General features: G+C 39.4%; 3 protein-coding genes across 4 annotated transcripts in view; 1 reads left to right on the top strand and 2 right to left on the bottom strand.

Annotated features, from left to right (window-relative positions):
* LOC134746844 (Golgi-specific brefeldin A-resistance guanine nucleotide exchange factor 1) overlaps positions 1–838 on the bottom strand; it is a 61,086-nt gene extending 60,248 nt beyond the window's left edge. Inside the window, exon 1 of the mRNA XM_063681412.1 lies at positions 308–838. Within this exon, the coding sequence (XP_063537482.1) occupies positions 308–608 (301 nt within the window). The 5' untranslated portion in view covers positions 609–838. The remainder of the gene's footprint in view (positions 1–307) is intronic.
* A 442-nt stretch (positions 839–1,280) lies between these two features.
* On the top strand, positions 1,281–14,240 carry LOC134746778 (ubiquitin carboxyl-terminal hydrolase 16/45). 2 transcript variants are annotated; one of them, XM_063681314.1, is made up of 7 exons: positions 1,281–1,421; positions 1,595–2,442; positions 7,063–7,186; positions 8,533–8,683; positions 9,485–9,632; positions 10,737–10,841; positions 12,251–14,239. In XM_063681314.1, the coding sequence occupies exons 2-7, from the start codon at positions 1,614–1,616 to the stop codon at positions 13,810–13,812; spliced, it is 2,919 nt and encodes a 972-aa protein (XP_063537384.1). In that variant the 5' UTR covers positions 1,281–1,421; positions 1,595–1,613; the 3' UTR covers positions 13,813–14,239. The 2 variants fall into 2 exon arrangements, with proteins under 2 accessions (XP_063537384.1, XP_063537385.1); XM_063681315.1 differs by lacking the exon at positions 10,737–10,841 and having other exon boundaries at positions 12,251–14,240.
* Positions 14,241–20,133: 5,893 nt separating this feature from the next.
* Positions 20,134–26,397, bottom strand: LOC134746752 (recQ-mediated genome instability protein 1-like). Its single transcript, XM_063681279.1, has 7 exons — positions 26,230–26,397; positions 25,952–26,148; positions 24,816–24,912; positions 23,844–23,956; positions 22,800–22,940; positions 21,285–21,994; positions 20,134–20,656 (listed from the first exon to the last, which is right to left on the bottom strand). Exons 1-7 carry the CDS (start codon positions 26,310–26,312, stop codon positions 20,513–20,515), a joined length of 1,485 nt encoding a protein of 494 aa, XP_063537349.1. The 5' UTR covers positions 26,313–26,397; the 3' UTR covers positions 20,134–20,512.
* Between the last annotated feature and the right edge of the window lie 197 nt (positions 26,398–26,594).

Here is a 26,594-nt window from a genome sequence, read left to right on the forward strand (position 1 = left end):
CATTTATTTTTATGGCTGAAATGTAAAATATACAATAAGAGTATTCAGTAGATGGTGCAGGCGGGGTTCAGGCAGATCAAAAAAGAGATGGCGGGACGACTTGGACGCATTGTACCCCAAATGGTAAATGGTGGGAAATTGCCGATAGGACAGACGGGGTCGAGCAGAAAACAAGGGGAGGCCTTTGCCCAGCGGTGGGACAACAAAGTAGGCTAATAAAAAAAAAGTGTATTCAAGACTTTCTGAATAAGCTGCTTTACAGAGGATTATATCAGTATAAAGAAAAAAAAAATGTAAATTTCCTTACCTATCAATCCATATGATAAAAACTTGTTTATAGCAGACAGAGCAAGGCTAGTCACAGGGCCTGTTGTCTCTTTGCTTCTAATAACTTCTAGAAACGGGCCCAGATACGTCGGAGGGTCCAGCAATCTCAGGTCATCCACTTGGTTCAGTATAGTTTTGAGATCTTGAAAGGTACGCATAAGGACGTCGTATTCCTCATTAGGGAAGGAATGCGAGCCCCAGCGAGTGCTCCGCCGCATCGCCGTGACCAGCATCGCCATCTCCCCCTGCACCACGAAGATTCCATTTCCAGGGAGCGACATTCTGCCTTTTACTTCAAGTACAGCTGAGAACTATCAACACTTAGAAAACTACGTTGCTGCGCGGGATCGTCAGCTTAACTACATATTTGCACTGCACTTCTTGTACTGATACAACTCACTTGTGTAATTTTTGATTAAACAAACACTTATTAACATTTATAATACACAATTTAGTGGAATATTTCAATTTGATTAACAAATTCCATCACGATCATGTTGACGTTTCATAAATTTAGTGCTACTACTGCCCGCTAGAGGTCGTGGTCGTGGCAAAGAATGACGTTTTGCAACATAGATACTAGGTTTTTTAGCCAATCGATAGTCGTTTAATCGATAAAATACGATTATTCTTTGTCTATGAGTTTTAATTATAGTTTGTCAAAGGACTGTCTCATTTCAAACATACACAGAGAGAATCATACTATCTTTGTCTTACACTAGTACGAGCACCCAAAAGAAAAGGATGAGTACAGTTTTTTTTGTGCTTATTTACTGACAAGATTTGCTTGACCAACTATATTTATGATAGTAAAATCAACTCATCTAGATTTATTTTTCTTGATATACTAATTTTGATCTAAAAATTTTTTAAGAAATCGTTTTAAATTATAGCCTAAAATCCAATGCGAGCACTTCAAGCAATAAGATTAACTTCCTCTTAACTAAACTTTTTTTATAATTGCATTATGTTGGTGACATTGTTAAGATGTCTGACGGTCGTGGTTTACTTTTCTTTTGACAAAATTTAGAAAGATCGGAACTTAACTGGAGTTTCGACGCATTAAGTCTAAAAACCTTTCTTCACATGTAACTGTAAGTGTTGAACGTTTGTATTAATATACATTTGGCATCAGTGCTGCTATAAATTAACTTTCGGGAAGATAGTGCGTTGTCACGCGTGCAATGGCTATCGACACAGATTTGTCATTTTTCTCTTTTTGTATCCATGCGGATATTCTATAAACGTATCTGGTTACGTGTTACAGGCAGTCTTCTGGCCTAGTTATGGGAAAAACGATTAAGTGGAAAAAGAGACAAGGCGACCCAGGGGAGAACGGGGACGAATCGACGGAGTCGTGCGACGAAAATGTCAAGTCCGCATGTCCTCACGTCGCGAAAGCCGTCGACCTGACTCGGCTGAAGAAGGCACTGAAGATCGGAGGCTTCGAGAAGGAGTGCGCGGAGTGTTTAAAGAGTACGAAGACGGAGGTGTCTGACCCAGATTTTGTGGAGGATCTTTCTCTGTGGATGTGCTTAAGATGTGGCTCGCAGCTCTGCGGCCGCGCTCTCAACCAGCACGCTTTGAACCACTTCAACCGCCCGCACTCGGACTCCCACGCGCTAACTGCCAACACCACGACATGGGCCATCTACTGTTACAATTGCAATGATGAGGTTACAGCCACTAGCTCGAAAAAGTTACATGAATGTATTGAGTATCTTAAAAAGCAGGCCCTATCTGGTGGCAGTACGAAATCCTTGCCGCCAATAGAACTGCCGCCGCCAGAGACAATAATAAAAACTGATTATACTTTCAAAGGCAAAGACAAAGCCATGGGTTTTACCTCACAGCGAGTGAGAGGTCTCTCTAACTTAGGAAATACCTGTTTCTTTAACTCGGTCATGCAGTGTTTAGTGCAAACGCCGTACCTGCTCCCAGTCTTACAAGAGATGTCGGCGACCGGGGAACAGTTCACGTTGCCGGGGGGGAAGATGAGCATGAAGCAGGATGGGGAGGAGAAGGAGATTGAGCTGCCCCCTATCACAGGACAGTTGTCCGAGTGGGGACCATTGACTAGGACATTGGCGGAGACTTTGTCAGACGTGCAATCAGGTATGAAATTATTTTAATTATAATTCTTTAAGGATCATATATGTCCTCGTAAGATCCAATGTACACTCTGTTTCAATCTAATTTGAACCTTACACTAACTGAAATAATTGAATTAAGTCTCATTTCTTTTGTTTTATTGTTTTCTAAAACAAACGAGTCACCCTAATCTTCTATAAAATAGGGGCTTTGGGCCTTACGAGGTTACTTTAACAAAGAATGTCTATTCTAATAGGACTTCGATCTAAGAAAATCAGACCACTCCAATGACTAGGCACTAATGAGAATTTAACAAAGTATTGGATTATTCTTATAGAATTCTTGGGTTCAACCCAAGAAACTAAGAACATACTAAATGCTTTATTGTCAGATTCATTTTGACAACAAACTAATAAAAAAAACTAACCAGCTTTATTAGCTCTTTTCAGTATTACCCTTTTTTGTATAGAACAAAAAAATAAGTACAATTTGTATTATAGAACAAGATCCATTATCAAAGCAACTGTGTTGTTTTGATAATGGATCATTGAAATTGGCAGATAATAGAAACAGCACCAAATAAATACTGATACTTTACCTTAATTCATAGTGCCATCAATGCCATCATACATAGAATAAGTAGAGGTAGTAATAATGCATTTGTAACACGCATGTAACACCCCTGGAGTTGCAAGCGTCCATAGGCTATGGTGACATCTTACCATCAGGCCAGCTGTATGCTTGTTTGCCACCAACATTCATACTAATATTATAAATGGGAAAGTGTGTCTGTCTGTTACCTCTTCACGCTTAAACTGCTGAACCGATTTAGTTGAAATTTGTTATAGAGATAGTTTGAGTCCCAGGGAAGGACATAGGGTAGTTTTTATCCTAGAAATCATCCTATAAGAGGGTGAAAAGGGGGGTGGAGTATGGGAAATCGATAAAAAAGCAGATTGGTTAAAAAATAAGCTACCCAAATTACTGACTCTATGCAGACAAAGTCACGGGCAAAAGCTAGTAGTATATATAAATAATAAACCGGCCAAGTACGAGTTGGACTCGCGCACGAAGGGTTCCGTTCCATTACGGAAAAAACAGCAAAAAAATCACGTTTGTTGTATGGGAGCCCCATTTAAATATTTATATTATTCTGTTTTTAGTATTTGTTGTTATAGCGGCAACAGAAATACATCATCTGTGAAATTTTCAACTGTCTAGCTATCACAGTTCATGAGATACAGCCTGGTGACAGACAGACGAACAGCGGAGTCTTAGTAATAGGGTCCCGTTTTTACCCTTTGGGTATGGAACCCTAAAAAGTCAAAGTAGAGAAGATGCAAGAAACAACTAACATACAGAATATTCAATGTTAAAATACAGTATTTTAACATCACATTCTTCACTTTAAATTGAAGTTTAATAACACACATGATTTCTAATTCAACAGTTCATGGCAACTCTGCTTGTAACACGATACTCATTATAATTAGTTTAGTAATGACCCAGTTTGAGTTCCTTTGTCTTAAACACGTCTTATATACGCACATGTCTATGTGTCATTAGACATATTCATTGATAAGAGTATCTGTCTTGGTACCTCTTTTGTTCTGGAATCAAGCCAGGAAGTGTACTAATATTATAAATGTGTAAATTTTAGTTTGGACGATATTTAATCAGCTTAGTTCAGCTTTTTAATAATAGAAATTTGGCAATCAACAAAAACCGGCCAAGTGCGAGTCGGACTCGCGCACGAAGTGCAGTACCATTACGCAAAAAACGGCAAAAAAAAATCATGTTTGTTGTATGGCAATGAGGCTTGAATTGTGGAGATTTCAAAATTGGTTGTTAAAGTAGTTCATTGCAACACCCATTGTATCCTATGTTCCTTTTTAGGGTTCCGTACCCAAAGGTTAAAAACCCTATTACTAAGACTTCGCTGTCCGTCTTTCACCAGGCTGTCTCATCTCATGAACCGTGATAGCTAGAAAGTTGAAATTTTTCACAGATGTTGTATTTCTGTTGCCGCTATAACAACAAATGCTAAAAACAGAATAATATAATTATCTAATTGGGGCTCCCATACAACAAACGTGATTTTTTTGCCGTTTTTTGCGTAATGGTACGGAACCCTTCGTGCGCGAGTCCGACTCGCACTTGTCCTGTTTTTATTAATTATCACCAATTTTTTGTTTTGACGCAGGGGTAAATGCATTTACGCATCTCACCCCCGGGTTAGGGAAGCCCATTGGGGGGTGGTATGTGGGACTCGCTCCTTCCGTAACTTCAAACTTCAAAAATTATATTGTAGGTACACAAAAATATTTAAAATATTTACATTTACATTAAGATTAACCTAATTAAACACAGTTGACAAAATGTACCTGGCATAGAAATATACTAGTCAGGTTACTCTGGTTCCTAAACTACGCTTAGCCTGTCTCGTAGGTAACCCAGACTCGAATGAGTTTATACAATTAATTAACATAACTTAACTCCTTCTAAGAGAATACCCACTAACATCCCCTGCGGCATTGCCCGCTCTACCGTTGTTGGGGGACGCCACGCGGTCGCAGACCATTCCACCGTGCCGTCCCCCGGAATCAATCATCACCATCATTCCACACTGACAATTGCAGGCAGAAGCTAGTGCCCTACAAAGGCTTAAATAAATTACTTTTACAAAGAAAGGCATAGGACTGCCTTGACAACATACAGCCCATATAGCAGTGATATTAATACTCGAAGGTGATAATGCTATACATATAGGCATTACATTGACCTTAATGATAAAATAATTGCCTTATTTAGCAGATAATAACACACTCTAACTTTTTATGTTACTAATTGTTATGCTTAAGCATACTCATAGTCATAAATTACTGATAAGAGCACTGAAATTACAGTGGCATGTATGCTTGGTTTTAGACCCCTATAGGTTATATTTTTGAATAGATCTAAATATTACCATATTTATTTATTCTTATGGCGATATAGTCAAATATGCAAAACTATACACAATATTTTTATAAGACAACATCCAAGCATTGCAACCACTGCACAGCATCGGGCGTCGAGTCTTAGTAGATCATCCGGAGTATCCGGACTATCCGAGTATGCGCGGAGCGGGCACCGCTGGATGATGTGCTCCATGTTCTCGTGACTGGTCCATTTATTAGGGTTCCGTACCCAAAGGGTAAAAACGGGACCCTATTACTAATACTCCGCTGTCAGTTGAAATTTTCACAGATGATGTATTTCTGTTGCCGCTATAACAACAAGTACTAAAAAGTACGAAACCCTCGGTGCGCGAGTCCGACTCGCACTCGGCCGGTTTTTGTATGAGCTAGATGCTTCCGTTCGGAACTCAATTGTCTGTACTAAAATACATTCTACCATATGGAGTGCCTAATTTAGAACTTGTAATTTAATTTTTTCGGAGTATGTTTGTAAAAATGCATTTCAGTTTAATCTATTTCAATGGCATGTTTTGTTTGTTATCAAGATTAAATTGACCACCTTATCTGTTCATAGTAAATACAATAACACTACGTCAACTTTGTTAATTGAAAACAGATGTGAGTCTGTTTCACAAAATTTGTTTATCACTGATGGGGAAAAGCTGTGTAAACGAAGATACATAACAAACATAGTACTAGGCAGCTTCAGGATATAGTCAGGGAGCTTAGCACACCTGCATACATTTTTATACATTAGCTATATGTATGCATTGAAAAAACCGGGAAAATAACGCGAAAATTTCAAAACGGCTCGTTTTTCCAAGGTTCTCTCGAAAAAAACAATGTATTTTTCAATGTACTTAATTAGGAATTTAAACAGGTAGGTTAAGGTTGCATGTCTAATGTGTTTGTTTATGGCATTGACACTGTCATCACTCATCAGTGGCATTGTGTGTGACGTATTTAATTTTTCTGAATATAACTGGAAAAAAAAACCGAACAGAACGAAATTTTGAAAAATTCCCGAAAAAAAACATTTGATTTTTTCCGGAATTTTCATCCCTACATATAGCTATGCTAAAGTTTTGCTGAATGTATATATGGTTTTGGTCAGTGTTTACAATAATCTATATATTTTTTTGAACGGAACAGTGTGATTGTCTAGTATTGGATACCTACTTCAATCTGCAAGTTGCATAGAAATTGCAAAACATGAATTACTTACATCTTCAGATAGAACAGTTTTTCTGAACTTATCTTTTTCTACAAATCAGAATAGCTGTATCAATTTAGCAAAAAATGTGGGTCATTTTTTGTTCAGAAAATTGAGTTCTGATCTTCTGATGCGTCACGTTCATACAAACAAAAATAAGTCCATAGAATAATTTGAGATATAGGACATTTTTTGTCTGCATATAAAGTGCTAATGATTCTGGTTATGAAAACTAAAAAAAGTTTGATATTACAATACAATCCCTACTAATATTATAAATGCGAAAGTAACTCTCACTCGGTTACCTCCGCACGCTTATACAACTGAAGCAATTTAGATGAAAGGTATGAAGATAGTTTGAAGCCTGGGACAGGACATAGGATAGTTTTTATCAATCATCATTCCACTCAGGCGAAGTCACGGTCAGAAGATATTCTTTATCGTTCATCAAATATATTTTTTTGTTTTCAGGAGAAGGTGGCGTGTACAACCCCCGCAAACTGCTCTCAGCACTGGTGAACAAACTGCCTCAGTTCGGAGGCGGCGACCAGCATGACGCACATGAGCTGCTGAGGCATCTTCTAGAGGCTGTCAGGTAAGTCACAAAGATTATTATTTGAGTCGCTTAACTTCAAACTCGGGTAAGTTAAGGTTCAATATAGCATAATATGTATGCGGTTAGCATAATATGTATGTAGTTTAAGAGGCACTTAAAAGTATTCATATTTATAATACTAGTATAGAGGACAGTAGATTTAGTTTTCTGCTAACAAACTGTTCTACAGTTTGGCAGATAAGTGTTTTTATTATTCTGTAATCTCGTTTTTATGGATTAAATAAATTAAAAAAAAATGCATCTGTCAGATTATGCGATTACGGTATTAAGAAAACGTAATAGGGTAGATATTTTACTTAACTAACTTAGCGGTTTCACTCACGTGTATTTAGTCACTCGCGCGACATGTTTCGGAGAGCCTAGGTCTCCATTTTCAAGCACTAACAGTGCCTGAGTGAGTAGCGGTCACGACGGATAGCATCGCGCGATGGTATAACCGGTTGAGCTCCCTCTTGCGCTGTTGTTGTAGGCGGGCGCGATGGCGGGTTTGGGTCACCCAACACTTGTAGCGATTAACAACACGAACTCACTATGTCCACTGCACTGTCACAACACGCACCGGAGTTTCGTCCCTGGATTACAGGATTCCATGCTGGCTGCATGTTTAAATTCGATTAGGGTAGATATTTGCTGACAGGGTCGGGGGATTTACCCGAGTTTGAAGTTAAGCGACACATTTGTAATGCTACATTTATACGCTTGCCGACACTTGGCAAACGTCGACAAGCTCCAAGCCTGTATAAACGCATGAATGCCATTTAGACGCTTGCAAGTGCGTTATTGTATTCTGGACAGGTTGTATTGTATTCCTTTGATCTGTGTTCAAAAACCGACACTGGCCCGGATCGGCAACAAGCTTTCAAACTCACGCAAGCCACTTTAACACATTCGCGGACACGAATGCTATAGCATTCGCGTAGTCTTTTGTTTCCTTTGGCCTATGACACATGACGTCACTTACCATTTGCGAACGTGTTAAGCTAATTTCGCGGTTTCACTCACGTATTTTTAGTCACTCGCGCGACATGTTTCGGAGAGCCTAGGTCTTCTTGTGACTGAAATCGTAAAATTAGCTTAATGTTAGTACCTATGTCTCACGATAGTTTCGATCACGTAAGCCAAGCCAGACACCCACCCCCACCCCCCCCCCCACACGCTTGTCGAGACTTGTCAAGCGTGTATGTAAATTTACCATAGGAACTAACAAGATGAATGAATGAATAATGGTGTCCTTGTATCCCTCATTAGGGACGTAAGGCACACAAAGGATTAGAAATCCTAATATACCAATGACTTATTCAATCAATTGTTCTACTAACTTCTAGATCGGAGGACCTAAGGCGCTACCAGTCTGTGATTCTCAACAGCCTGGGCATGAACTCCAAGGTTGACCCGTCCAAGGTGGACGGTGAGGTCAAGCAGAAGGTCAAGTTCTACGGCCAGCAGGCTTCTGACACCATGCTGAGGCCTGAACAGGTTAGTGAACATGTTGATTTGTTCTACGGGTTGCTACAAAATTTACTCGAACAATAAAGGTCGAACAAGAAATGAAATCGAGAAAACTATTACTATTTGTACTACTTCTCGAATAAGAATTGCCAGGTTATTAGATGTTAAAAACTCTTAGTTTCGTTACTAAACGTAAAAAAATAATTTTACGAGCCACCATCAGGTATATTGGAGCGGCTAACGCCCACAAATATTTGAACACGCCTCGTCAAGGCATTAAAATGCGTGTTCAGATATTTTTGATCACTGGCCGCTCCGATATCTGACGGCGACTGCAGCAGGTCGTTACGTCCGATTTACATGTCAGATTAACGTCAGCGAATCCACGGTATGCAGAGCGCGTTAGCCGCATCGCATCGATTTGCCGAGATTAAGGAAAAGAGGTTTTCAACCATTCCGTTGTTTTTTCTATGGCCTGTTAAAGAACAATTAAGTTTTTTTTTTCTGAAATCTATCACACTCAATTCTGTATTTATAATTTACTAGCGACCCGCCCCGGCTTCGCACGGGTAGTTCAACAAATTTACACAAAACCTTACAAATTATACAATAAACCTTCCTATTGAGTCACTCTATCTGTTAAAAAAACCGCATTAAAATCTAATCATACATAGGGACAGACTGACAGACAGCGGAAAGCGATTTTGTTTTATACTATTATATTATATACGAATGCACAGGCAGTTTAAAATAGCTGATACGTGCATATCAATCAATGTACTATGTATTGATATTTTTTTACGGTAATTTATTTTCGACGCGACGCAGGTGTTCCGCGGCTTCCTCGTGTCGACGCTGGAGTGCCAGGAGTGCTTCAACCACTCGGACCGCGCGGAGTACTTCCTGGACCTGTCGCTGCCCGTCGCCGCGTGTCGCCCGCAGCCGCCGGCGGTCGCTCGCAGGAGGACTCCCAACGGTACGGTAACGCCACCAGCACACGTGACGCGAGCTCGGCATAGCGGGGCAGGGTCGCCATGTGAGGCTGCCGACGCCTCCAGACGGTTCAACAATGGGAAATGTCCGTCTTACTCACTATAGAACATATGTTTGAAGTGCAACGTGGTCGATGGATCGCCTCTGCTTTGATAAAGTTAAACGCAGCAGTTACTTTTACTTGCTGTATCTGGCTTTTCAAGGTATGTGTAGATCTTACCCGACGAACGATGGAAAGACATACTCGTAAGATAAGTCTCTCCTAATTATTGCCGAGCGTCAAATGTTCTGCGATTATGAGAACATTTATACGATCACAATCTGACAAGTTCAGCAACGCAATGTGAAATGAGTGAATGTAGTAATTAAACGTATCCGTAGACATATTTTCTAATAAGTTCCAGTAAAATACTGGTCAGGCTGATGGTTTTTTTTTGAACCCATGTTTTTGTGACCTTAAATTTGTGAAGCGTGGATTTTATTTGAGAAATATTAACTGATATAGCTGTGACCAAATTTTTAGATTTTTAGTTTGAATTATCACAGCTGTATTACTACAAATTGCCCCAAATTCTTAAAGAAATATATATTAAGGTGCAGAAATTAGATGTTGTTTGCAAGAAAATCAAACTAGTTGATAAAAAATAGACATTCCCTATGTGTATTGAGTATAGGGATGAAAATTCCGGAAAAAATCAAATGTTTATTTCGGGAATTTTACAAAATTTCGTTTTTTTTTTCGGTTTTTTTCCAGTTCCATTCAGAAAAATTAAATACGTCACACACAATGCCACTGATGAGTTACGACAGTGTCAATGCCATAAACAAACACATTAGACATGCAACCTTAACCTACCTAAATGTTAATATATTTTTCCTTTTTTATTGTGGGACGTACCACATTAACCTACCTGTTTAAATTCCTAATTAAATATATTGAAAAATACATTGTTTTTTTTCGAAAGAAACTTGAAAAAAACGAGCCGTTTTGAAATTTTCCCGATTTTTTCAACGCTAATTGAGTACTAACATACCAGCTTGCCCCTAATCGCATTTGTGTGTTACTGACTAAACCCCATATTTTCAGAGGAGATGTACAATCAGTACAACACTCAGGAAGAGAATAAACCCTCAAAGCACCAGCTCAAAAAGGAGCGTATCGCGGCGAGGAAAGCGGCGCGCAAGAACAAAGGTGCATAGCATGGCTTACGACGCTTACCATACTGCTGATTCTCATACTTATAACTGCTATAAGTATAACACACTTGTTTAAAGTTATAACTCCACTTTTGGATATTTTTATGTTATTCTACTTAGAATCGCGAGCTTATTCGATCCTAATAGGAGAAAGAGGTGTCCCAAAATTTCCATACGTTTATTGTTCCTTCCATTCTGTACCGTCTTACGTTTATTGAAAATGAACTGAATGTAATAAATATCTTGGGACACTTTTTTTCTCATTATAATAGAGGGTTTGTGAGTAGCTATAACATAATAACTTACCAATTAAAAGAAGTTGTGTTTACAACTTGAAATAATATGTCCCATTTTGGATTTCACGGGCCTATAAATCCCGGTCTTTTGATAGGCTTGCGTGGGGATATAGATCTAACACGTAGAGGCCCTACGGAGAGCTTTAATGTCACGTAGAACGCCTGCGGGAACCCGTTCACATGCGTAACAATACCCCTACTACACCCGTGAACCGGTCGCAGCAGGCATTGGGACATGTCCCATTATTGTTAGTATCCTAATTTGTATCTACTGTCCGCGCGCGAATTCCGTGCACGGCTGAGGAATGTTAGGAATGTTGGGCGTCATGACAGAGTGATTGATGGTGACTGGTGTCATTTTGTACGTACGCGGCGCACACCCCCCCACTTCCTCGACTTCCGAATGCACGGAATTGGCGCGCGGACAGTACAAATATAGGCTCATCAACATGCTGTCCTGTAAACCAACTCTTCTCTGTAGTGTAGTGTATAACTGTCATTATTTATTTTCACTGCGTCTGTATTTATCAAAGGTTAACAGTATCAGGTTAAACAATAATTATCTATCTATTGTAGTACTTTTTTTTTTCGGAGTGGGAAATGCATTTACGCACCGTCCCCCCGAGCGCGGGAAGACCATTGAGGGGGGGGGGGGGGGGGTGTGGGACTCGCCGCTCCTGTCCCCTCTCAGCTGTCGAGAGGGGAGGGAGAACTTGGCCCTACCCACTAAACCCACTCCGGCGTTTCCCTCTGCCGTTTGCAAGAGCGCCATGATGGGATCGAGTACACTTCACTCCACCATGGCGCCCCCCGGCTTGATGCCAGGACACCCGCGCAATGGAGGGGATCAGAAACGCTTGATCCCCCCACGACGACGTATGTGGAGCCGTGCAATGCGGGTCCCGTACCCGCTGGCCCCACTAGGGATCGAGGCGACCATACTCTCTTCATTTATTGTAATACTGCCGTGTACTTATTTATGTCTGCTTCACATATGTATTTATTATCTAAAAGGTGATTTATTATTCATATTTACCTACTTATATCATTCACAGCTTAGAAATAAAGCTAAAAGGGTAACATTTCTCACCAACTTCTCTACTTCCAGGTAATTCCACGTCAAAGGAAGAAGCTACTACCGACGCGAACTCTAAAAAAGAAGACGGCAAGTCTTCTTCTGAACAATCAGACGCCGATGTAGAAGACAACCTAGAAGATGCCCCGAGGCGAGCGGACACGCACAGCACCTCCGTCGGAACCCAGGCCATCGCCCACACCGCTGCCAACTTTGCCCATTACCTCAATATGGAGTCCGGATATAATTCGGAGAAAGTTATAAGCTCAGATTCCATCCGGACCAGCCCGGTGCATTTAGCCGAAAAGGAAACTCCAGAAGAGAACGGGAAAGAGTATGTTGACTCATCCACATCGACAATGGCTGTCCCTCTTGAATACAAGCCTCTTGCACCATTTGAGAACCTATCCAATCCTGACTCTGGAGTAGCGAGCCCCGAAGCCACTAAGCATAACTCTACAGAGACGGTTGACCATGTATACTCTCCAACTGATAATAAGGAACTTGGTAGTCCCAGTTCACTCTCAAGCGAGATCAATTTGGAGCTGACAGAACCAAGTCCGGGAATGGAACCGGAGAGACCTGTATCCAGGATTGCTTTCGCTCCAGAGTATACCAACAAAGTTGTATCTAGAGGGATCAGTGTAGCTGGTTCAAGGCAGTTGCTAGAACAGAGCGGAGACAGCAGTTATGAGTCCCCGCCTGATGCGAAACCAGCAGAAACAGAACTGACAAACCATGTCGAAGTTACGAACAAACTTGATAAGCTCAAACTAGATATGGAAGAGAAGAGTCTAATAGTCCCTCCGGCCCCAGCTTTGCCCGCGCCGTTACCGCGGCCGACGCTGGGAGGCGCTGACGACAAAGGCCTAATGGATTTCCTATCCTACTCCCGCAATTCGACCCGCCATGTGTGCGACGAGGACGAATGCAGCGTCGCCTCCTGCCTCAGCCAGTTCACAGCTTTGGAACTGCTCACTGGGAACAACAAAGTTGGATGCGACACTTGTACTAAGCGGGAAGGCCAGGAAGGAGGAAAAACAGTCTACACAAATGCTACTAAACGCTTCTTAGTGGCCAGTGCTCCCGCTATCCTCATTCTACATTTGAAGCGTTTCCAACTCGGACCTCGCTGTATGTTCAGGAAAATGTCAAAGCATGTAGACTTCCCGGCCATCTTGGACTTAGCACCGTTCTGCGCTATGGACAAGCTTCGCAAGCAGCCCGGTATCAACCGGACACAAGAACAAGTTCTATACTCTCTATATGGAGTCGTTGAGCACTCCGGAGGCATGCACGGTGGGCATTACGTGGCATATGTGAAGGTTCGGGCGCCATTACGACGCGATCATCCTCGTTGGGGCTTCCTACCTAAAAGCGCTAATGTAGCACCTCCTGCCGCTGAAGTCCAAGAAGCACCAGAAGCTGATTCAGAGTCCGAACTCTCCGGATACGAGTCCGGTGAAGGAGCACCAATGCCTGACTCTCCGCCTGGCAAATGGTACTACGTTTCTGATAGCATGGTATCAGAAATCAGCGAGGACAAAGTATTACGAGCGCAGGCCTATCTACTCTTCTACGAGAGGATCCTATAAGCCTAATTTAACCAGCGTGCTGTATATAGCTTGTCCTTTTCCTAGTTGGTTACCATGGTGATCCGTGTTACTCTGATTTGTTTATTGTATCCTTGGGACAAGTAATACTCGCCCCAAAACGCTATATTTTGTATTTTTTACGGCTCTACGCCTCAATTATGTACACATTTATGCTCGTATTAATAGACCGTTAACTGATATCACACTCTAGTTAAGAGGAAAAGTAAGCTGCGTTCCTCTTTGATTTTGAGGTCCAGTTTCGACCGCTCTTTAGTTTGAACTTAATGTATATAATTTCTCATATAAAAGATTTAATTATTATGTCACTTATTCAAATTATTAATATTAAATTTTAGAGATCTCGACAGTATAGGAGGCAACTGTCCTGATCTCAAAAGGGGCCCACTGATTACCAGTCCGCCGGATGATATCGGCCTGTCAGTTGTTCGGAACTCAAATTTTTGTTCTAACTGACAGGCTGATATTGTCCGGCGGACTGATAATCAGTAGGCCCATTTAGGCCCTCGAAATCGAAGGTTTTAGGACATTTGCTTACTCTTCTTAACACATTCATTGCTAAAACGGTCATTGCCGTATTGAAAATACTTCATAGAGGCAAACCACTAGAGTCATAGCGCTGAATGGGTTATAACTTGTGTGGTATCTGTGCATTTTATTAATACGACTCTTTACATATAGCTAGATGCGGTAAGTTTCAAAAGTTCCCGGAAATTTCAGGAAATTTTTACAGAAAGTTAAGAAAAGTTTCATTTTGTAAAACGGTAAATTTCGATCCCCATACAAACATAAGTTTCCGAAATTTTTCAATGTGGAAATTTCGCAATTTTTGAAACTTTCCGACGGTACATTTCGAATCTTAGTCATTGCAGATGATAATGTTAATATACGTCGATGTAAACTAAGGAATTGATAAGAATGAATTATGGTACTGATTGGTGCATTGATGTACTGCTATATATATAGTTACTCGCATAAGTAACACGGCCCTAGCCGCTGCAATACCCTCGTGAGGCTTAATGTACATATTCATTGCAATCTAATTTGAACCTTTTGATGAAACAAATAGAGTAGCATTTCTTTTGTTTCACTGTGCTGTAAAACAAACGAAATTCGTTCCAATTTACTTATAGAATAAGGTTCAAATAAAAATTGAAAAACTTTGGTGGGTCTTACGAGGATACATTAGATGTTACGCTCATTTTAAAACGACATTCTGAATTCAAATTTACATTTTTTTTTTTAATTTATTGAATAAGGAAGCAAATTACAGTGTTTTAGATCATTACAAGACCCATCGTAGGCAAAACCTTATGGAGGTTTGTGTGCCGATGGGGAGTTCGAGAATAACATAAAGAAAAACAATATTATATCCTATATCTTATGAACATGAATATTAAAGTAACATATATCTGTCTGGTAATTAGTTTTCGTTGCTAGTAATTTTAATATAAAGAAATTAAAGCAGGAGCAAAGAGAATTGATTGCAATAGAGAGGTAAATTCTGAGAAAAAAACGTGCCCCTTATTTTGACATCCTAAACAGATGGCGCTGTACTGCGCTGTCAAACGTCAACTTTTGACAATCAGTGCATGTTACCGCATAATATATGGAGCTGTATAGCGCCATCTCTTTTACCTGTCAAATTCGAAGCACGAAATGAGGGCTATCGTTTTTTTGCTCACCAGTTGGCGCCTCTGTTGATGGTGGTCCAAAAGACTAAAGAACAGCTGTCAGTCATTGAAGTGACAAGTGACATTTGACATTTCGAACTATGGAAAAGACCACCATCTACACTAGCGCCCCTAGCGGCGAATTCATACGCGTTAGCCCTCATTGTCTTACATTTTACGCATCTTACTCAATCAATGTATTGGCAGGAGTTTTACCTACATACAAAAGACTTACTCGCTGTTTTTTTTGTATAACCATTTTAGAAAAGTAGGTACCAGCTATATATAAATGTTACTTGAATGTTCTTGCCAAGTTTCATATAATTTAAGCATGACGTATTAAAATGAGAGCGTAACTTTGATTGTATGGGAGCGGCATTTTGGCAGGCTCGTGTGACGAATAAGACGTAATATTAAGTCGTCTTTCTTCTTAAAAGTTATTTTACTCTTGAACTTTACATAGCGGTACTCGCTAAGTTTTAAATGTTACGAGACATTCGATTTTTTAACGTATTTATTCTTTTCTGTATTTATGTTTGTCATTTGTTGTTTTGTGGCCCTGTTACCTCGGGAGCGAAAGACTATAGGGTGATTTGGCAGACGTGATCAGAATAAAAACAACCCAGAAGGGTAACTTAGCCGTGTTGATATAAAGGTTCTAGCTTGGTAAAATCGCAGTGAGCTCGACAGGAAACGAGATGAGCTTAAGGCTCGGCCGCCAACCTCGATTTGCTACAACTATGTAGGTGGTGCGCTGACGTGCCCAAAATGTGCTCAAGTATTTAGCAAGAAGATAGGGTACGTGAGCCACCTAAGGGCGCACCAGAGAGCGGATCAGCTACACGCTAATAACGCGAATTAAAAATTGCCTACTCCAGAGCACACAGTCGCTGTGGCCGAAATCGGTCAGGAGAGCATCATAGGGTTAATCAACTTTTTTACTCGTTGCCATGGTTACGTTCTCCTGGGTCACTTTTATAACCTGGGTTTTATGGCATTTAAGTTAATTAAAGATGCATTTTTGTGGTATTTAAACATAGCCCTTCCCATTTTGTCATCTACCGAGCATGTGTTGCAGCCACTTTTCTAACAATCTTTGCTAATAGGGTCTCCTATTGTTTCCCATAAAGTTTTAAGTCATAATGTATTGTTTGTCCGCATTTTCGTTAGTCATAATTTGGTTTTTCTCAGAAACGCGTTACATCAGGATTGCCATAAAACAAACCTAACCTATCTATACGATAACCTTACGAAAATCCTGACAAGTAAACGGCTTCAGAATTATGACTAATGATAATCTGACAAGCATTACATTATGACTTTCAATAATTATGTCAAACAAAGGGACCCCTTGCTAATATTGTCCCCTAGCTGACGGGACAAAATAACAACAGTAATAGTTGGATAACCCTTATAAAATTTGGTCACCAATGTCACCATACTATAATTAACTTTCTCTGATACTGTATGTTTCAAAAGTGATATGGTGACCATGATTTTTCAAGTTAACAATTTTGTTTCTGTTCACGTCTCCTAAATCACCCTGTATAGGTATATAGGGTGCATCCTATATTCTGCATAGTCTTCCACTGAAGTGTCAAGTCTGTATAAATCTGGTACAATATCGGTAAATGCCATTCGTAGTAATGAAATTAGCATAGTTATTTATTGTAATGTGATGTCGAATAACATTTTACTGCTAAGTCGTTCTCATATTAAATATATTAAAAAGTCACTAACGTTTTAAGTCGAAAATTGATCGGCATGTTTCGCTCCATAACGAGGAGCTTCAGCGGGAGCAAGCGTTGGCTACCGACGGAGACTTCGACTTTAAATACATGAGTGACCAGTTTTAATGTATTTGATAAGTTGTTCTCATTTAAAGCTGACAAAACATCGGTATCGGTAAATCTAAACCTAAGAGTTATTATAGTAGAAGAAAAGTGTAAAGTCTTAAGAAAAAATGGTGCCTCGAAGTAAACATCGCTGTACGGGTTTTTATGTGATAACTCTGGTCACATAATAAACTTCCTACAAAACCGAAGTTTGACAGCGATTCAGGGACAAATCATGCTGTCCCTTTCTAATGTATGACATAAGGGATAGCCCTTTCGGCTTTTTGGATTGTCATAATAAGTAATTTTTCAACTTCCAAAAAGGAAAAAAGTAAGGCTACCATTCGATTCCTTACGTTTTATCCAAAAAAATATTGTACAGCAACTATATACATAAACGCAATATTTCACCGACAAAAACGCAATTTTCTTATTTTGTCCATACATTCAAAATGGGCTCTCAGTGAACTTGACGTCACGTTCACTTATCGTTTTGTTAGAAGCGTTTCGCGAGTGAAGTACGACTGTCGGGCTTTGACGATCATTTCTGACTTTTGTATTGCTTTAATGCAATGGGTCCCATATAGACATTTGATCCTAAAAATAAACCTGATCGATTGATACCATTAATAAAAATTTGTCATCTAACCTATTCAAGTCATTATCTTATCTGTGGTCGTGTACGCAAAAGGACGTCAAGTTGTGTCAACCCTAATAATTGCTCGGAGCAATGCTGAGCCGAACGGAGCCGAGAATGCCCGAAAGGAGTGTCGCTCCACTGTTCTGGTTGGCAAACGTTTGACATTTCAGTGGCCATAAAACATGGTGTAGTTCAGCACAAAAGTCAAGTCTCTACTCGCCGTACACATGCTCACACCACACACACCAAGGACTCAATCAAGCACGAGTGAGATATTTGTCACAAGTTCGGCAATAAGACTTTTCTTTCAACCAAAACTTAATGGCTGGCGGACAAAGGCAGATCTCCTGAAGGACCTCCGCCTATCCGCTATGAAATGTCCAATGAGCTACTTCTACGGAGCCACGGGGCGTCCGGAGACGACGGCCGGCATCTCATGCTCAAAATGGTGAGCGATAATGAGAGATAATAACGAGCCAATGACGCATTTTTACCACCGCATGCGCTGCGATCGCTTTACTTACCCCCACCATGCGCTTCGCACTTTGGTGTTCAAGGATAGTATACCTAACATTAAAAAGGACCCGTCAGTCACCCGTTGACCACGAACGCTGTAAAGGGTTCGAAACGTCGGGATGTATTATAAATTCAATATACGCGATATAATCCGTTTTCATAGTTTTATTTCATGAGTAACTATCGCGGTAACCGAAGACAATATTATTAAAAAGGAAGTCAAGTATAACATCCCGGAACACATCAACAAGTACAGTAGTTATTATCTATTATAGCTGTTAAATTCGGTGTCACGATTTTTTCTTAAGCTTTACGTTTCTTCTACAATTGATAACTTTTTTGATAATAAACTGAAATAGATATCATACACTATAGTAATAGTGACCAACACAAATCAAAATATTTCATAAAATAATTTGATTTTTTTGAACTTTTTTGATAATTGATAATATTTCTTAATCACTTGATTGTTTTGTTGACGCTCTCATCATTATCATGCATTTTATTAAATCTAATCGTGTCACAAGGAAGCTAATTTTAGGGCGAGGGCAGATAATCGAAACCCGAGCATAGCGGGGATTGCAAGTGCCGTCCGAATCAATTTTACTACCGAGTTAAATAAATTCGCATTTCAAAAGAATACTGTTTTAGTCCAAAAACTACCAATCGTGGAGTTATATTAACCCCATAGTTTAGGTTTAGTAGGATTCCATGAGAATTGTTTTACTATTTTATGATTTACCTATTAATATTCCAATAAGCTTGAATTCTTTAAGATGGTTGCTATAATTCTGTTTTCACCATTTTGCAGTGTACTACCCAACAGATGTATTATACAAGGTGCTCAAATATATCTTAGTATGCACTAACGCGGTACTATACAGTCGTGTTCCTCTGGAGTTGCAGGCGTACACAGGTTACGGAGAATGCTTAACATCAGGCGGGCCGTATGCTTGTTTGCCACCGACGTAGTATAAAAAGGATATTTATACGAAGTCCTCCAAATATTGGTCTACCTAGGGATACCCTAATTATTCTAAATCTGCAAAATTTCAGATTGACATTATAGTTAAGTTCTAGACCTAGTCGATTGGATAATCCTAGAATTTCATTTTAGAATCTAAAATAAAGACATTATTTTAGAATCTAAAGTAATGTCACGACATTATGTAACTAGACAATTTTGTTCTACCATATTATATCGTACATTTTTAAGTAATATAGTGACTTTTGTAAAGTAAAAACTACTACAACGTACTAGATAATTAGTTGTAAATTAAAGTTTCTTTGAAATATATGTAGATGGCGCTTTAACTATTTTTAAATATTGACAGTGACAAAACGAAAGTTAATGACTCCACACATATTTCATCCACAGTCACTTTATTATTTAGAATGTTACGTGTAACACATAACCCTCTTTTTTTGGGGCAGCCGGGTAAGCTTAGCCCATTTTAAGTATGCATTTGCCAGGTTTCCTGCGAAGTTAGTTGTCTATGTTGATTTATATATTATTTGATAAATTTTATATATTGAACTCCAAACATATTATTGCGTTAATATGTGTATTAAAATAAAATATGATTTTAAAACGTCGAGGTTGTTTCATTTGACAATTGACAATAAAGGAAGACTTAAATAGAGGTAGTCTAATTTGTTGTATTTTTTGCCCAAAATACTATTTAAATAAAGTTTTATCCATTTATGTAAAGAAAGAAGTAATAGGTACATTCTCAAAAAAGTATGTCGGTCGTATTCATTTCTCGATTTTGCTTTCATGTGTGAGGTGGTCAAAAATCGTTGGTTCAAACTTCGGTTGTGGGTGTATTCCCATTTGTCCCCGCCGGGCTCTGATGGGAATAGATGCGTTTATATGAACCATTCCCATTTGTCCCAGTGCTCTATTGTGTGACTGGCGGCGGCCAGTCACACAATAGAGCGACAAAATCATCTACAAAAAAAACGCAATGACTAAAATTCGGTCAGGATCGGTAATTTCTATTTCTACCCCTTGTATGCTATAAGTTAGTCTTCCTTTTCTTCAGCAAGTCCAAGTGTGATCCATCGAATGGTGTAAGGCACGTTATTTTGGGCACTTCCAGCATAGTTAACTCTATAATACAGTATAACACCTGAAGCGCTTCCTTGGCCTTTTGGAGAGCCTGTGAACAAATAAATATTAACATTAATTTTTAACAAGCAGAAACGTCTGCGAACGATGCTATTAAGCTTAGAATAAAAGTGGAAAAATTACTGCCTTGGGTGAGACTTGAACTCACGGCCTCTGTTAAAAAAGTATTAACATTTTTTTTTAAGTGCTCCCCGCGGTTTTCATTGATTTTTGACAAGTCTTGAGTCGATACTCCAGCATTTGCATTTACTACATTTAAATATGGGATACTATTGCGCTTTAAATGATAAGCTACAAAAAACATTACAAAACTAAGGGATTCAGATCGAAGGTCATTGGGAGCCCCTTAACCCTTTTCTAGACCGTACCAATCTACAAGGTTTTTCTCAAAAATCCAAATTTATATAAGGTTTGATAATTCATTTTGAACTTTGAACATTTACCGAAAGTGCAATCTAATTTGAACCTTAAATCGGAATGCTAAAGTTGAACTTTTATTAGCGCGTATGTCGTCGATAAATCGTACGCCTGGAAAAGAGTTAACATACTTCATTTACTTTAAAAACAGGAAAAGTAGTTCAAGCAGTACAAAATGTGGTACTAATGGTACGGATGAAGCTACAAGGTTTAGCAAAACGGGCGATAAAACTAAAATTTACCATGACAGCTTTCTCTTTTAGCTGCGGATTCGTCGCCATCTGTTTCTTCAACTGATTCATCTCCTGCGGCGTATACCCTACCAACTTAGACAAAACATTATTAGTAAAGTCCACTTCTAAACTCCCCGTACCATCGACAATAGTGCACCTAAGACTCCACCCTTCTTTACCCACAGACAATTTCGACAACAATTTCATTATCTGTGCTTTCACTCTGAACACTCTCCCGGCTTTCTCTATTTCTCTCATCTCGTTTATCAGTTTTAGATACGTAAATGGTTCAGACGAGATCTGGACAGGACCTGAATCCGTATCAAATTTAGATTCTAACTCTCTCAAATAGTCCTCATCTTCGGCGAATAAATCGTTGTCGTCTGGGTAATCCTCGACCCTATTTATAGTGTCGATAGGGTCTATTTTTAATTTTTTCTCAGGTTTGCTTCTATCGTCAGGTAGTGATCGTTTATTAGTTAATTGTGCTTCTATATCTGCTAGTTGGTCTATGTCGATGTCATCGTCGGCAAAGTTGGCTTGCTGGACGCTGGTGACGATGGCTACGGGTCGGGGCGGGTCGAACGTTTGGTCGAAGCGTTGGTCGCGGGCTGGAGGCGGCATGTCGGGGTGGGGCGGGGTAGGGGGCGGGGGAGGGGGCGGGGGCGGGGGCACGTCGGCGTGGCGGTGAACCGCTGTGTTCAGATCTGCAGCGGTGCCTGAAAAACGGGATAAAGGTCACTATTTGCCACGGTTTGCCGCGGCACTGCTGAGTGGGGATCCTTTTTGGCGTCCAAATGTTTTTTTGTCTGCATCCTTTTTTTTTTATGTACTATGTTGTGGCGTCAAATAAATGTATTTTCTTTCTTCTTTCTTTCTTCTATTTGAAGCTAAATTGATTTAGTTATTTTAAGAGGGTGCTAACGGAAAATTGTAGTTTAGAAAAAATATGGACGCCTGACTACTGACATCATGACCATCACACGCCATGTCATCCCACTTGCTGTGTAAAAATCACCCCAATCATAATTATTGACTTTTTTGTCAGTGTTTTTAAAAGCTAAAAAATAAGTGCATTCCCGTTGCCAGGCAGGTTTTGGGATTATACTGAGCACCTTTTACTATGGGACCAATCCCGAAATCGCGAAAAAAATTTTGCTGGTCCATTTTCTATGGGAGGGTAAAAAAAAATTTCGCGATTTCGTGGTTGATCCTATAGCAGGGCGGACACGCTATACATCAAAAATCACTTGCGTTTCTATGTCTGAACGGCACGTCTGTACACGCGGCATGCGTCATAGTGTGAGTAAGTTGCTTAAAAATAGTACTGAGCGGCCGGCAAACGGCCGTCAATCTGCTGTCGCGGGGCGAGGTGATTCGAGTCGGGGCGGGGCGGTGCGTGGCCGTTCTGTATGATAATACTATTACTTATTCTGTGCCCATAGTAAACGTTGCTCAGTATAATCCCATAACCTCCATGGCAACGGGAATGCATTTATTTTTTAGCCACCCTGTATATTGTACCTTGAGTCATTGGCAATCCAAGTTTGCTGGACAGCAAACCAGCCACGGAGTTGGAGACGGCGATCTCCTGCACTTCACCTCCGAGCAGTTCTATCGAGCTCTCCGTGAGCAACAGCACACCGCGCCGGCATTCTATTGGACCTGGAAATACCGGTATCCACATTCTTAATGGGGTGTGTATTGCCGGGCGCATAATATACCGCCGCGCCGTGAGTGTCTGCCCAAAAACCCGAATCGGGGTCCCTTTGTTTGACATAATTATTGAAAGCCATAATGTAACGAGTGTCATATTATCATTAGTCATAATTCTGAAACCGTTAACTTTTCAGGATTTTCCTCAGGTTATCCTATAGATAGGTTGTTAGGTTGTTTTATGGCAATCCTGAAAAGTTACGAGTTTCTGAGAAAAACCAAATTATGACTTACACATGGACAAACAATACATTATGACCTAAAACTATATGGGAAACAATAGAGACCCTTCCGAATCATCATTGAATATCTGGTACTTACAGGCCTTTATTCAGAAAATAATTTTATGGGTGATTTCTGATTTGCGAAAGTATCCGACCTTCGGAATTAGCCTTATTGTTTCCAAATATTATGGCACTGTTTTTGCGCCAGTATGTAGTCTTGGGCTGAAGTTTTTTTTCTTTACGAATCAGTGGTAGTTTAATAATGCCTAAAGTGAAGAATAAAGTACCTATTTGTAACGAATAACAGTTTTTGTGTAATGTCACAGAATAAATAATAGTACAGAAGATTCACTCTCTAACAAAACCGTAGTAACTATTTATTAATCTGTGACAAAACGCGTCTATTACGACAGCTATGACCGCTAGGTGGCGCAAGCGCGAACAGGCGTCCGTTCCGTAGCGGTGCGCGGCAATTACTATGGCTAGACCTCAGAACTGGGGGCGGCCGCATGTACTTGTAGCGGCGCGACGAAATTGCGGAGTGAGTCACGCCTGGTAATGTGAAGCTTGGTTACAAGTAGGTACATTGTGTTCGTTATTTCTTTGACTACCTATTTTTTGAACTTACCTTTAATGAGAGCTTTACATCCTGGTGTGATATCACAACTGAGGTTCCTCATTGGCCTGTATTCTATGGCTGATATTTCTTGTACACCATCAGTGAGATACAACTTTATCATTCTGAAACAGGAACACATAAATGTTTATTTTCAGAAAAATCAAAAATACAAGCGTATTTCATGTAAAATAAAATAAATTGTACTTTAGTCTAATTAAAACGAAAAAACAGGACAAGTGCGAATCGGACTCGCCCACCGAGGGTTCCGTACTTTTTAATATTTGTTATAGCGGCAACAGAAATACATCATTTGTGAAAATTTCAACTGTCTAGCTATGACGATTCATGAGCTATACAGCCTGGTAACAGACAGACAGACGGACAGAGGAGTTTTAGTAATAGGGTACCGTTTATACCCATTGGGTACAGAACCCTAAAAAGGAAAAAAAAAATTAACCTATTAAAACATGTAAACCCCTAACTTGCAACTCTAGCTGACTAGCTAGTGCTAACTGTAAGTTTTCCTAACAAATAAAATAAATAAAATATTTTTTTTTGTTTTAAAATGTTATACATGACTACTTATTTATAACCTACTTAGTACCAAAGATAGATATAACTCCGTAATAGATGGATACAGTCTAAGGAAAAAACGTGCCTCGAAAATCAAGAAAATTTGATTCTCGTTCAGAGGGCGCTACTAGCTTTGGCTTACTGTCATATAGATAGCGTTGACGGTTTCGTTTGTTATTTAACAATTTTACCGCATATCAGTGAAAGAACATGGGTCAAAATCATAAAAATAATTAATGCAAATAAAAAAAAATCATTTATCCATATTTAAATACATTTTATCGTATTTTTATAAATATTTATTTTTAGTTTTAAAGTGTGTCGACAGATGGCAGTGAATTTACTGGGGTTACAAAATTTACTATGACAGTAATGCTCTAGTATAAGTTACTCTATGTTAGTACTTACCTATGGTTTGGCACTTTATCTTCAAACTTTGTAGTGGCTTCCAGGTTTTCTGTGTTAACTTTCTGGAGTTTCATATACTGCTGATATGCTGGTGTGCCTGAAATCATAAAGATGTTTTCTTTTAAAATGGACTGATAAGGAAGCATCAGCGGTAATGTTACTTAAAATTCTCATAAAACCTGGATATGGTTGCTAATTAATGTCAAATCAACTTTATCACTAGAAAGAGGTGAAGGTCATGCTTGGGAAGCCCCGGTGGTTTCCAAGGTCATCCTTTAAAAAGACACAGAGGTTCTTAATCACGTGCATCAAAAAACTATAAATTCGGAAGAATATAATGCTGTTATCCGTAATCGAATCTTTAAAATACCTGCTCCCATCACAAAAATCACATTGGCGAGGCGTTTTCCTAACTCCCTGCATCCGTATATCTATACAAATATTATAAATGCGGAAGTGTGTCTGTCTGTTACCTCTTCACGCTTGAACCGCTGAACGTATTTAGTTTAAATTTGGTATAGAGATAGTTTGAGTTCCAGAGAAGGACATAGGGTAGTTTTTATCCCAAAAGTCATCCTTTAAGGGGGTGAAAAGGGAGGGTGAAAGTTTGTGTGGGAAATCGAAAAAAAAAGCAGATTGGATAAAAAATAAGCTACCCAAATTACTAACTCCATGCAGACAAAGTCACGGGCAAAAGCTAGTTTACAATACAGTAGTAAAGGCCTGCAACATATCTAAAAAGTCTTCCCTTGAAGCAAAATTCGTAATTCAGAACTGGTTGAAAGGTCTACAGTCAAACTGAGATGTTGCTGCAGGTCACCTAATCACTTACATGCCAACAATCTCTGTAGCCTTACATACTACACCATGCCCACACATACACACAGACAGACAAACATTTTCTTTCTTTGCATTAGGTTGATTAGGTACTTAATTTCTTTAATAATTAGTGTTAACTGACCATGGGTAGATTTACCTTGTTGCAATAAGGTTTTCAAATACCTAGTCAGGTAACTGTCAACAATGGTTATTAAATACTACTTCACTAAATACAGAAGTGGAAAAGGTTCAAGGACTTCTATTGTAGTTCTGTTTGTCATTTTTTTTGAATACACGGCCGATAGAAGGTATGTTACCTATATCCACAGCTGCGTTGATTTGCAAAGCGAACCTCCCGTTTAGCACGGTTTTCTGCTGACTCTTCAAATTAGCAGGCAAAGACCCCGGGCATATCTCATTTAGATCGTTTAGGAGCCATTGTTCTTTAGCCAGATTCTGTAAATCCGACTCGCTGTAATTGTTGCTGCCATCCTCAGTCAAATACTCAACACATCTGTAATAAACATTTTAATCAATTTTTTTTTACTAAAAGTATAATAAACAATGATATGTTTGGGTTTTATGGAAAGTTTACCCGGTCAACCATTCATCTTCCACACGCATAAAATTAGATGCTAAGAAATTCCGTACGGAATTTACTAAATTATTTGATGACATTTTAAAACAAAAATGTACATATTATTTATTTGTAAATATAAAAATACATTAATATTCTCATCTCGTGCACTCCCTCTATTTACGAATTCATATCATATGATATGTCAGATTTGACAATGACATTACACAGTTAAAAAAAGCAGTATGTTTAAGTCAAATTTTAACACGTTCCTAATGAAATCAACTTTTTTGTTGACTGGGTAGATTTACAAGGGCCTGACCAAAGAGTAGTATAATGGCCTGACACTCTTTGATAGAGAAAGATAGTCTTAGTCTTATTTG

The sequence above is a fragment of the Cydia strobilella genome, chromosome 13 (assembly GCF_947568885.1).
Source record: "Cydia strobilella chromosome 13, ilCydStro3.1, whole genome shotgun sequence".
NCBI lineage: Eukaryota > Metazoa > Arthropoda > Insecta > Lepidoptera > Tortricidae > Cydia > Cydia strobilella.

Excerpts from the sequence above, each read along its gene's own strand:
- LOC134746778 (XM_063681314.1), top strand. The coding sequence starts at position 1,614 with ATGGGAAAAACGATTAAGTGGAAAAAGAGACAAGGCGACCCAGGGGAG. Across the intron at positions 2,443-7,062 it reads TTTGTCAGACGTGCAATCAG|GAGAAGGTGGCGTGTACAAC; the intron begins GTATGAAATTAT and ends TTTTGTTTTCAG. Across the intron at positions 9,633-10,736 it reads TCGCAGGAGGACTCCCAACG|AGGAGATGTACAATCAGTAC; the intron begins GTACGGTAACGC and ends CCATATTTTCAG.
- LOC134746752 (XM_063681279.1), bottom strand. The coding sequence starts at position 26,312 with ATGTCATCAAATAATTTAGTAAATTCCGTACGGAATTTCTTAGCATCT. Across the intron at positions 23,957-24,815 it reads GATAAAGTGCCAAACCATAG|AATGATAAAGTTGTATCTCA; the intron begins GTAAGTACTAAC and ends TTCCTGTTTCAG. Across the intron at positions 20,657-21,284 it reads TAAAAGAGAAAGCTGTCATG|GCTCTCCAAAAGGCCAAGGA; the intron begins GTAAATTTTAGT and ends ATTTGTTCACAG.